This window comes from Cervus elaphus, chromosome X (genome assembly GCF_910594005.1).
Source record: "Cervus elaphus chromosome X, mCerEla1.1, whole genome shotgun sequence".
Classification (NCBI taxonomy): Eukaryota; Metazoa; Chordata; class Mammalia; order Artiodactyla; family Cervidae; genus Cervus; species Cervus elaphus.
Window position 1 is genome coordinate 157,239,264 of NC_057848.1, and position 12,335 is coordinate 157,251,598.

General features: G+C 45.0%; 1 protein-coding gene across 1 annotated transcript; it reads left to right on the forward strand.

Annotated features, from left to right (window-relative positions):
• The first annotated feature begins 215 nt into the window (after nucleotides 1-215).
• Nucleotides 216-12,004, forward strand: RS1 (retinoschisin 1). Its single transcript, XM_043897480.1, has 4 exons — nucleotides 216-360; nucleotides 7,249-7,390; nucleotides 9,549-9,744; nucleotides 11,852-12,004. The coding sequence occupies exons 1-4, from the start codon at nucleotides 216-218 to the stop codon at nucleotides 12,002-12,004; spliced, it is 636 nt and encodes a 211-aa protein (XP_043753415.1).
• Nucleotides 12,005-12,335: the final 331 nt, after the last annotated feature.

Here is a 12,335-nt window from a genome sequence, read left to right on the forward strand (position 1 = left end):
TAGATGTGTCTGTGAAGTTTTTAGCTGGTCATCCACAGTGACAAATATTTGTCTGTTTAGACTCAAAGATGAGTGGCGACTGTGTATGTTAAACTGGGTTCAAAAGTCAGTTGCACTGCTGTAGAGTGAAAGCTGCCCTAGACAATAGGAACTGAATGAGTGAGGTTTGTGAATGCAAGCTTTTCCAGTAGTGCTGACCACAGTTGCCTTTGACTATGACTTTTCTGAAGTTCCTGCCCCCTGACTTCCCGCAGGATGAGGGTGAGGATCCCTGGTACCACAAAGCGTGCAAGTGCGATTGCCAAGGAGGTGCCAATGCCCTGTGGTCTGCAGGTTCCACCCCCTTGGACTGCATACCGGGTGAGTGTCCCCTCTCTTTGGGGCACCAGATCCTTGGGGTGTCCTTGGGAACACCCTGTTTCTCTTCTTTCAACTTTGATGAATTAAATCCCCTGAATGCCACAGTCGGGTTTTCACCAGTTGGCCTTTAAACTTCAAATTTCAATGGCCACTGCTTCAACAAATGGCACTGCTGTCATTGTTCAGAACAGTTTGCTGGATCTCTACTTGACCTCTGTGAGATGGTAAGATGGGACCTAAATTTCACCGAAAGGGATTAACAGAATTTATCTCAAATAAACTAATGATAGGCAGCAATTTTGAGAAGAGCACGGGCTTCTGAGCCAGAAATACCAGGGTTGGAATCTTGGCTGCATCACTGTTTAACTCTGGGACTTCCACTCTAGCCTTTCTCTGTCAAATGGAGGTAATGCTACTATGCCCAGACACTTACTACTCACCAAACAACCACATGCCTCACATTCTCAGCCCCTTCACAGTCAAGTGGCCTCACAGGAGCAGTTCCAGCTGAAGGGAGACGTTTCTCTTCTGAAATGGGGTCCATTTCCCTGCTGGAGAAAGTGGTTTCTCCTTTCATCTGGGAGCCAGGGAGGTTAAATGTAGCAGAACCTCCTGCTGACCTTACCTGAGTGAAAAATCACTGTTTGCTGTGTTAAGCCTCTGAAATTTCTGTGACAATTTTTTCTGCAGCCTCTGCTGACTAATATGAATGCCTTCCTCTAAGGCAGGGGCCAGAAAACTTGGTCTGTAAAGGACCCGGCGGTAATTATTTGTGGCTCTGAGCACTGCAGGGCCTCGACACCTCAAATAGAAAGCAGTCATAGACAGTATGTAAATACATGAGCATGGCTGTGCTCCAATAAAACTTTATTTATAAAAACAGGCACAGAGCCACATTTGGCCCAAGGGCCACAGTGTGTGGAACCTGCTGTAAGGAGTATTTCTGAGGACTAAAATGGATGAGGCATTAAAGCGTCTTGTCCTGGACCTGGCAAACTGTAGTTCCTTTTCTTCCTGCCTCCTAAGAGCTCACATTTCGACTTTCAAGTGGCCTAGCAAACGTTTGCCAGGCTCGGTATTTACCACAGCTCAGAGCCTTTTTTGCTGAAACTGTCCTTGCCACCCCCTTCCAGGGTTATGCTGGAGCCCTGCCGTGTCATTCACTTTACATAATCGCCTAATAATAGCTCCAGGAGAGAGGTTTAGTGTGAAGTACGCAAGCTTCTCTGCATTATTCCATTAAATTTGCATTAAAATAGCAAGTTGTGGGGAAAAGGGGTCTACAAAGGCTTTTACTGCCTGCTTTCCTATTTACTAAAGGGGAGGAATTGGTTTCTGAAGGAAGTCTCCTGGAAGGGAACAGTGGGGGCCCGGTAGTGGTAGGGAGGAAAGCAGTAAGTGCTGATGAGTTCAGGGGCTTCTCCCTTGGGAAGGACATCCCACTGAGTTCCTGCAGCCCTTCTGTGCTGGGATAATCTGCCCAGTGAAGACTGAGGCAACCTCCTTAATAAATCCGTTTAGAATTCAATTCCACCCTCTGTTATCATGTGCCTGTTATGTGCTGATGGGAAGACAAAAATGAACCGCTGTCTCTACCCTGAAGGAGTTTACCCTTTAGTGGAAACAAATGTTCTCTTCACTAGAGACTGGAGTCCTCCTGTAATTCCAGTCCAAGGAAGCTCTTTCTAAGAAGAAATTGAAAAGAGATTATTTGTACAGTTTCATTGACGCCATCAACTGTGCAGCTGAGGAGGGCTGTGTGTCTGAGGAACATGAAGATGACCTGGGTGGTTCAGGCTCTCTCCCCTACACAGCTGCCATGAACTTGAAGTTCTGAAATCAGAAATTCTTTTAGCTTAAGTGTTTTCCTCTCCCCATTGGGGTTTTTGTTTTTATTTTAGCAATACAGATATTCCCTGGAAAGAAAAAAATGCAATCTTAGTGTTACATGGTTGATTCACTTATGTAAATTGGCTTTTCCACAAGAGAGATGATTCGGGGCAGCAGGACTGGCCACAACCTTCCAGAATTCACTTGCCCGTCAGTGCCTCAGATCCTCATTGGAACGTCAAGAACGTGGCCTGGTCTTTCTGGATCCTGAGATTGAGTGCTTCCACCAGAGTCCGCCTTACGACGGAAGGAGAGCCTAGAAAGCACAGGACAGGAGGGTCATTCAGAGCTGCCGGGAGGTGCTGGCAGGTGCACACTGGCTGTTACTGCCAGGGAGCCCTACCCACAGAGCAGAAGGTGACCAGCTGGGTGCATTATGGCCTAGTAATCTTCAGCTTAACGCTTTTATAGTAAAAGGTCTGTCTTTTTCAATGTTGAGCCAAGATTACCTCATCACTCTGAGAGGGGGGAATAAGGTAGGGAAGGTATCAAAGTATAAGACATCCAATGACTCAATGCTTTACTTATATCCTAGATTTTATATTTCCATATAATATTCAAGTTTATTCTTTTATAAATATTATTCTGTATTCAACTACATCATCATACAGATTCAAGTCTAACACATGTGCATGATAATAGTCACATGTCTTTTGTCGAGAATGGCCCTGAACTCTCTTTGCGTTCCTTTATTGTTAATATTCTTCATGTCTGCCCTTCATATGTCTACACATGGAGAAATTACCCACTGAATAAGAAAGGCTAGTATGTTAAGCGTGCATAACCTGAATTAGCAGTACGTATGATGATGGCTTTACCCATCTAATGATCACAAGAGACACTTGTGCCACAGAAAATGCCGGTTTTTCCTTAAGAGTAAAATGAGTGCACAAACAGGCTTAATAGCTTATAGTAACCTCCACTGAGCAGAAAACTTGGGACGGACATATTCTGTGTGTGTGAAGTGGATCACTTTACTTCCTCTAGCAGCACTGTTTATGTTGCTTAATACTAGTTTAGACTCAATTGACAATTTTTGATGAGACCAATGGGGAATTCTCTGGGCCAGTCAACTCCCACTGCCTCCCTGAGCTCCCTGCTTCCTATTCCTGCCATTATCTCTGCTTATCCCAAGTGGCCACCCAAGATGAGATGATGAAGTTTGTTTATCCCTCCATTCATCCATCCAATCAATATCTACTGAGTGCCTAGCACACACAGGCATTCTGCTCGGCTCAGGATAGTATGGTGAGCTAGACAGACCGGGGGAGCTGGAAGCAGCATCTGGAGTCCCTCCCAACTCAGGGTGGGCAGGGGAAGTGGGAAGAGAGCCAAAGGATGAGGAGAGGTGGCCAGGTGAAGGGGAAAGGAGGAGCCAGGGAAAATAGTAAGAATGTGAGTGGACTGCCCTTCACTCCAGGGCACAAAGAGCAGGAGAAATGCTACATTTTCTATTTTTCCAACTTTTAGATAACTCTGGTTTGAGTCCCCTGTTATCATGGGCTGTGAGGAGTCTAAAGACAGGATTGTTGAAGGTCCTGTCCCTCCCCCTTGGACTACATTCTCCTGCCCCCTGCCCCTCGGGGGCCTGCCAGGACTGACTGGGGGCAGCTCTCTGCCTGCCTGGCCCTCACAGGAGGGCAGAAGCTTTGTTGGTGGCCCTTCTCATTCTGAACCAAGCTTAATCCTGGGGATTTCCCCAAGACTCCCTCAGAGGTGCTCAGGCCCCTATCACGAGTCCCCCCAGGCCCCAGCAAAGCTCAAAGCCCAAAGCCTCCAGCCACCTCATCTGGGAGAGTCACCTCATTCCTGTTGAGGCCTGGACCTTCCAAATCCATGAGCCTGAGGGATGCTAGGCTGTCAACAGGCTTCTCCTGTCTCAAATCACATGTGTGCACTTGTAAACATCTTACTCCTTTGTGAGGCAAGGAGAGTCTAAACCTTTAGAAATAGGAAGCTGACCTTCTTAAACGGATATAGAGAGGGTGATGGGGGTAGAGAGGTGCTAGATTATTTCCCCTGGTGAGTTTTCACCATAAAAACAAACATACACAACTCAAGACATTAATATACTCTCACAAATTCACGCTATTTACACCAGCATTAGCTGATTATTTTTAGCCAGGCAATAGAGGCTCTACACTCTACACTGTTTTAAACAATCCCAAATCAACTTTATGGAGGCAGGGACTACTGTTGTACCCATTTCACAGATGAGGAAACAGACCCAGAGAGGTTGAGTAGCTTGTCTAAGCTCACTGAAGGGAGAGTGGGATCCCATCCTAGGTCATCCTGGCTCTAAGTGGCATTCTTGAGCTTGGCTGCCCATTAAAATCACCTGCAGCTTTACCCCATGCCCAGGTCCTGCCCTAGAGCAAGGACATCAGAATCGCTGGTGGTATGACCTGAACACCAGCACTTCTTCCCATCACAGTCTCTACTTGGTACCTTGGGCCCAAACACTGGGGTTTCTGGGTTAGCAGATTGGTGGCTGGAGGTGCCAATGCCAGAGTCATGGAGCACTGGACAGGGGCAGGCTTGGGGCTTGGATGCTGAAGGACTTAGTTTTGGATATATGAGTGTGAAGCATCTATAGGTCACCCAGATGGAACTGTTCACCTGGGAAATATCCAGGGGGCAGTGGGATGGAGCTTGGGGACTGGGAGTCACTCTTTGGCTTTCAGACACCAGCTGAAGCTATGGGGATGGTGAGTTCATCGTCTACCGTGGAGAGTACGGGCAGGATCCATGTCGGGACAAGCCCTTACAGGCCTCCAAGGACATTGCCATTGGCCAGGTCGCTGCAGTGTAACTAACTGTTAGATGGGCTAATTGGGAAGAGATGGCAAAAGAGATGTGAGGGGGAAAATAGAGAAAGAGCCAAATGGCAAGAATAAAGCAATCGGGAGAGGTGGCCATGGCTTTTCCTTTCCCTCTGCTTCTTCCCTCTGAGCTGGTGGCCCCGGAGTAAGAAAAGGGAAATTCATGATGGAGGGGCCCTAGGGACATCCATGGTTAGAATTTAAGTGGTTTCCAACTGAAACCTAGCTTTCTGATGCTGGGGCCTTGTCCCTCCTTCTGGTGGCTGGGCTCGTCTTCCAGGTCAGAGGGGGAGGTGAGGAGGTGGATGAACCCCCAAGGCCACAGAGAGCGGCCCCCTGAATCCTCCAGCCAACAAAACACCTTCCTGGCAGACCAAGGTTTTCAAAGTGTGCTTTGAAAGTGTGTTCATTAAAAATGCGGCGGCTCTGGGGGTGGAATCCTGGAAGCGGCATTCTTAACAAGCCCCTCTGATGATCTGACCACACAAGGCATGATAGAGTGGCCCAGAAAGCACTCCTATTCTCTCTCTCTTGACATTAATAGGCCCACCAAAGCTTCGAGTACTTGATAAACTACAAATGCTGTCCTCAGACCCCCAGTTCCACTAAGCTGCAGCTGCTGGTGGGAGTTGGCCCTATTTCTTTGGTACACTGGGTAGCAAGGCAGTTAAGCCACCCTGGCCAGAGGCCTGAAGCTGTCCTTTTGTCTTCAGCATCTGGGGACAGGGCAGGACTATCCCCATAGGCATTCCAGAGCCTCAGGATGTCATTCAAGCTTTTATATGCCTCATTCAATTTTACTGATATTTGAAAATTATCTGCTACAAAGACATAAGCACTCATTTTACTCTTGAAGGTGACAATGCCTTAGTAAATACACTCAGCTTTTTAATCTGAACTCACATTTACACATGGTGAGAAAGTAATTTGATCTGCCTTACTTGAAGTTTATCATTCACAACTGGAAAACTGCCTAAATTTATCACTTGTTTTCTAAAGAAATTCAGCTAGAATCTGGGTTTGGTTATAAATAAAAGACCCCCTAAATAGTGGCTTATTGAAATAGTTTTGCTTTGACTCACATGGTAAAAAACTAGGGGTAAGGAATAGCTTAAGGATATCAGGACTGAGGTCTCTTTAGTTCTCTTGGCCTTACCATCATGGTGCAAGATGGTATTGTTGTACCAGCCATCAGATCTTGCTTTTAGGCAAGGAAGAAAGAGGGGGCAAGCAAAATTTGATTAGAAATCACTAACAGATACCTTCTCCTATCTCATGGATCAGAAATTGTGTCATATGGTCAATTCTAACTGCAAAGGTGACCAGAAAATACACACACACACACACACACACACACACACACACAGTTGGCTACATTGCTGCACCCAACAAAATTAGGGTTTTTTAGTCAAAAAGAAAGGGAGAACAGATGCTGGGTTGGCAACTGGCGGTCTCTGACCAGGTAACTCAATGCTAAATATAAGAGGAAATACATGAGAAGCAGCAGAAAATTAATATAGAAGCACCAGCTTCGTCTAGTCTTATTTGGAAAAAGCAGTTCCTTTCAAATGTTCCTATTCAACAGTCACTTAGGCGCATTTCATCCCTCCCTCCTTTTTTCATTAGAATTTCATTAGACTAGTAAGAAAACTGCAATTTACAAGTAGGAAGTCAGTCTTAATATATAATTGCCCTTCTTGCCTCTCACCATTGTTTTGTTCCTATAATTGGCATCATATGCTGCCTGAGGACAATTAGGGACTCTGATGTCATCATGTGGGACGGCAAACCAGTGTTAATAAGGAAAATAGAGTGTGGCATATAAGTATGATATTTTGCTACAAATCTCTTAGTTTTAGGTCTCTGAGTTTGTGGAGGAGGTGAAGTATTTCTCAAAATTCCCCCTTACCCAAGAGGTTGCCATAGAGCTACTTCCCTCTGCTTTTATGAATGTTGTGAGTCTCTATGGCAATCCTTTTACTTCATCTTCACTCTCTTCTCACAAGAGCAGTGAAGAGAATGAAGACCCAGTCCTACCCATTGAGAACAGTGCTGACAAAGGAAAACATCTTCCACCTCACGAGAGGGTCTGATTTGTCATTTCAATCATGTCATGTTTGTTGAGTCTTGCCATGCGATCCAAGTGTTTCAATGTGCCTTCTTTCTCCTTTCCCAGAATGCCCATACCATAAGCCCCTGGGTTTCGAGTCAGGAGAGGTTACACCAGACCAGATCACCTGCTCCAACGTGGAGCAGTATGTGGGCTGGTATTCTTCCTGGACTGCCAACAAGGCCCGGCTCAACAGTCAAGGCTTTGGGTAAGCAGGGCATGCAACTTGGGTGATTATTTTTTCCATGTAATTTGAAAAAGTATGTCTCTGTGACAAATGAAAGACATAGAATGCATTTATTTATTTAACAAATAGTGACTGAGTGCCTTTCATGTGCCAAGGACCATGGATATAGCAGTGAACAAGGCGGATGAGCTCCTGGCCTTTGAGAAGCACTCAGTTTAGAGGGGGGACTCTAAGCACACTGTCACACAACTGGCCATTGGCTAAGTGTGAGGAACACTGTGGAGGAGATGAAGAAAGACCTATTTGATTTGAAACATCAGGAAAGGTTTTCTAAGGAAAAAATCTTTGCCCTGAGAATTGCAGTTGGCCAGGTGGGGGCAAGGTGGGAGGGAGGCACAGGGCACAGCAGGTGCAAAGGCCCTGACTTGGGAAGATCCCTCAAGTGCTTGGATGGTGAGATAAACCCAGAGAGGTAGGCAGCAGTCAGATGGTATGGGCCTTATAAGTCATGTTAAGGATTGTGGTCCTTATTTTAGGGATATTGGGAGAACCCTGAATGTGCATGAGTTAGAATACAGATTTGTGCTGCTGTAACAAACAGCCCCCAAATACAGAGACTTAACCAACATGAAGGTGATTAGGCAGTCTAGAATTGTTATGACAGCTGGATGGTATCAGGGACCCAAACTCTTTCTACCTTGTTCTCTCCTCCTTAATATGAAATTTCCATCTTGGAGCCCAAGATGGCTGCTCTAGCTTCCACTGCTATATCCACAGTCTAGTCAGTAGGGAAAGAAAAGCACAGTGCAGACACTTTTCCTTTAAGGATATATCAATCCTACTGGCCACTGCTACCCACATCTCATTGATCAGAATTTGTTCAGATTGTCCCATCCAGCTGCAAAGGAGACTGGGAAATGAGATCTTAGCTGAGTGGCCACTCGTTTGCAGAAAACTCAGGGGTTCCATTACTAAAGGAAGATGGGTAAAGGATATGGGGAGACAACTGGCAGACTCTACCAGAGAAAGATTTAAAGTTGGGGAGTATTACAATCGGATTTATGTTTTAAGTAAAAATTTCTGGCTCTTACGGGAAGAACGGTCTAATGTGCAGTATGGGTTGGGGGTGAGGTGGGGAAAGGAATCCAGAGAGACTAGTTAAGTAAGCTACGCCAGCTGTCCAGGCAAGAACTGAAGGTGACATGGGCTAGCGTGGTGGCAGTGAAATGACTTTGAGGAACATTTGGAGATGGAGCCAAGAGATGCATTAGATGGTTGAGGTGACAGAGAGGAAGGGGAAGCATTCAGAGAGATGAACACTGGAAGGAGAGGCTGGGGTAAGGATAATTAAGAGCTCTTTTTAAACATGTTTTGAGATGCTGTATAGCATCCAGAAGAAGTTGAATAGCTGGCAATTGATTCTTGGGATTTGGAATTTAGAAAAGGTCTGGGATGGACCTAAAAAGTCAGGAGCCACCCAAGGAGCAAGTCCAGAATTAGAAGAGAAGGCAGCCAAGGGCTGAGAGTCCTGAGAAGCTAAATCAATGTGTGCATACACGCACACACATACCACAAAGGGAAACTATAGGTTTCCACAAATTATGAGGGATATAACTAAAAAATAAATCAGTTCCTTCATTGGTTGGTTTGCTTTACAATTGTGAGAAGGCCTTCCAGAGCCACTTGGTTTCATGTTCTGTACACAGTGCCTACCATGGTGTGGGTGACAGCACCTGAAGGAGACACAGATAAGGTATGAAGAGATGAAATTAAAGAGAAAAAAAGAAAACTTATGGAGAAAGAACATCAGGAGAGACTAATGAAAAAGGAAGGGGGCTAGCAGGTGAAATGACCACGTATTTGCATGTTTTGAAGCAAAACATGCTCAACCACACCCCAAAGATGATTTTAGCTACACTTGAAGGCATTTGACAAATTATTTGAATCTGGCAATTCTTCCTTGGACGGTGGAGGTGCAGGGAGAGGGAAACTACAGAAGGATCAGAGGCCAGATATTTCTTGAGGACAAGCCTCTGGGTGCTTAATAGATTGCAGCCCAGGCTGCCTGACCTTTGTGGGGGCTCTGCAGGTGCTGGTGTCCCCTCAAAAGACAGCACCTCCCAGCTCTTCGGAGGGGCTCACGGGGTAAGGCTCCTGGTGACTTGCTGTGTCCACGCAGGTGCGCCTGGCTCTCCAAGTTCCAGGACAGCAGCCAGTGGTTACAGATAGATCTGAAGGAGGTCAAGGTGATTTCAGGGATCCTCACCCAGGGGCGCTGTGACATCGATGAGTGGATGACCAAGTACAGTGTGCAGTACAGGACTGATGAGAGCCTGAACTGGATTTACTATAAAGACCAGACTGGAAACAACCGGGTATGTCGGGCTTACCCCAAACCACCTTCCACACAGCCCCTCTGGGACTTCCCTCCCACCCATCCTTGTGTTCCCGTCATCACCCTCTGTCAGAACTGCCCCCACAGCATGGTGAGTCATCCATGCTTCCTCCCCATCACACAATCTGCTCTCTGATGGCGATATCAACGCAGGTGTCTTTTCTTGTCCCCCTCATGCCTAGCAAAGTTTGTCTGCCAATGAGTGCCATCATATGTGCAAAAGAAATCTTTGAATTCTCGCATTAGCACAGAGAAGCTTAAATAATCAAGACTGGCCATTTGGATGCTTCCAAACTCATTGGACCTTGAACACTTTGCTGCATGGGTTTCCTTGATCTACTGTTGATGCAGCTAGGTCCTCGTCCCTTTATGTATCAATGGATATGGCCTCTCCTAACTGTTGACTGAGACAATCTCAACAAGTTAGCTACTAAACCATATAAATGGTTAAAAGGACTCTAGCTGAGAAGAAATAGAATCACTTAAACCTTTGAGCAACTTTATACCCTACTAATCTCTGAGGGCTGAGACCCAAGTCTTGTTCAACACAGACTGAATACAGTAGGCTCTTGAGTTTATATATTATATATATATACACACACACACACATATATAATCAATATTTTACATATATATGTAAATATACATATATTTGTAATATATATGTATATATAATATATACTATATATATTAAATATATATATACATATATATAATGCTATCTGCAATGAAATAAAAACTCACCAGCTGTTTGGAAAAGTTAATTGCCCTTTTGCCTGAGAGTGAGGCCTTCCCGCAGCTAATTCAGACATTTCATCAGGTTAAGCAGACATGTGTAGCTGAACATCAGAAGGCTCTGTACTCTGATGACAATTTGTGCAGCAAAATATTCATGGGTTGAGATTTCAAGGAGTTTGAACACAATAGGAAAAACCATCTTGATACTTGGACATTGTAATTCACTTTTGTTCTTATTAGTTGGCTTTTCAAAAAGATATGCAAATTCTTTTTCAAGCTCTGCGCTTCTGAAGGCCTTGTTGGTTCTTTGCAAAGAAGTGCTCCACTCCAGCAGCTGTGTGGAGTGGGCCTGTTCCATCCTCCCTCTTCACCGGGCTCCTGACTTAAATAGGTTCAAGGGCAAACAGCTTAGAGAAGAGGGTGTGGGGTGTTGCTATTGGGAAGAAATAAAATCAAGATCATGGCAGCTGAAGTCCTTCTTGATTTGTGTATGGATGAGGTCAATGTGGCAGCCAAATTTTTTTCAGGAGATAATCCCAGAAGGAAATGAAATGTTCTAGTGTCATGGGGCAGAGCACTACGACTCTGGAAAGAGTGCAAAGAAGTTTCTTTGAAAATATAGGCAAATAGCCACTGTGTCCTATGTTATAGCTACCGCATCATGCTATGTTATATTCCCCAAAACAGGAAGCAACCCCTTTTTCTATTTTGGGCACTGCTCTCCCACTCTGAGAATCTTCTCTCTAGTTTTTATGTCTTTTTCTGTTTTAAAAACTTTTTTCCCTCAAGTCTAAAAAGTACTTGCCATTTGTATTGATGCAGACACAAACAGTTAAGCTTTGGCTCACAACTTCAGAGCCAGTTCACAAGTTTTCACTTGAGCCCCACTGTAGATACCTTTGGAACATGGGAACATTCCTCTTTTAAGCACAGTGTGGTCCTTTTCAAAATTCTTGTCAAAATGCAAAGGATTAAATCACAAAATTGGTGATATGAATCAAGAGGCATTTTCTATCAGCACCATCCAATAGAACTTTCTGCAATGAAGGAGATGTTATCTGCAGTATCCAGTATGGTAGCCACTGATGACATACAGTACTGAGCACTTACATAGCAGCTAGTGTGACTGAGGATGTGTTGTTACCTAATATTAATTCATTTCTGTTGATGCCTGGAGCATGTAGGTGCTGACAAACATTCAAGGTCAGATTTTGGAGGATATCAGCAAATTCTCTACCTTTTAAGCACTGAGATTTTCCATAGTTAAAAGTTGGAGCCAAATCCAGACAGGAAACGTCTTCCTTTTCTCTTCTCTGCTGTGATGATGATAGGATTTCCTTCCTCTTTAGGTTTTCTATGGAAATTCGGACCGAACCTCCACAGTCCAGAACCTGCTGCGGCCCCCCATCATCTCCCGCTTCATCCGGCTCATCCCGCTAGGCTGGCATGTCCGCATTGCCATCCGGATGGAGCTGCTGGAGTGCGTCAGCAAGTGTACCTGATGCTGCCTCGGCTTATACCTGCAGTGGGTGAAGGGTGCAGAGTGGCCTGTGGGGGAACGCTGACTTATCACTGTGACCAACAGAGCTGGATTTTACAGGCTCTTTTCAATGCAGGGCTGGGAAGAGTATACTATCTTTTTTGCATAGTTTCCAATTTCAGTGAGAGAAAATGAAAATGAACTTATTCCCCATTCAGGGTCAAAGAAAATAAGAACAAAGAAAATGTCTCTAAAAACAATTTTCATGCAGAAAGCCTAAGTAGCAGGAGTAATTTGCTGCTCTGGGGGCGTTGTTTTTGTTTGTTTTTGTTTTTACTCTAGTGATATAGTGA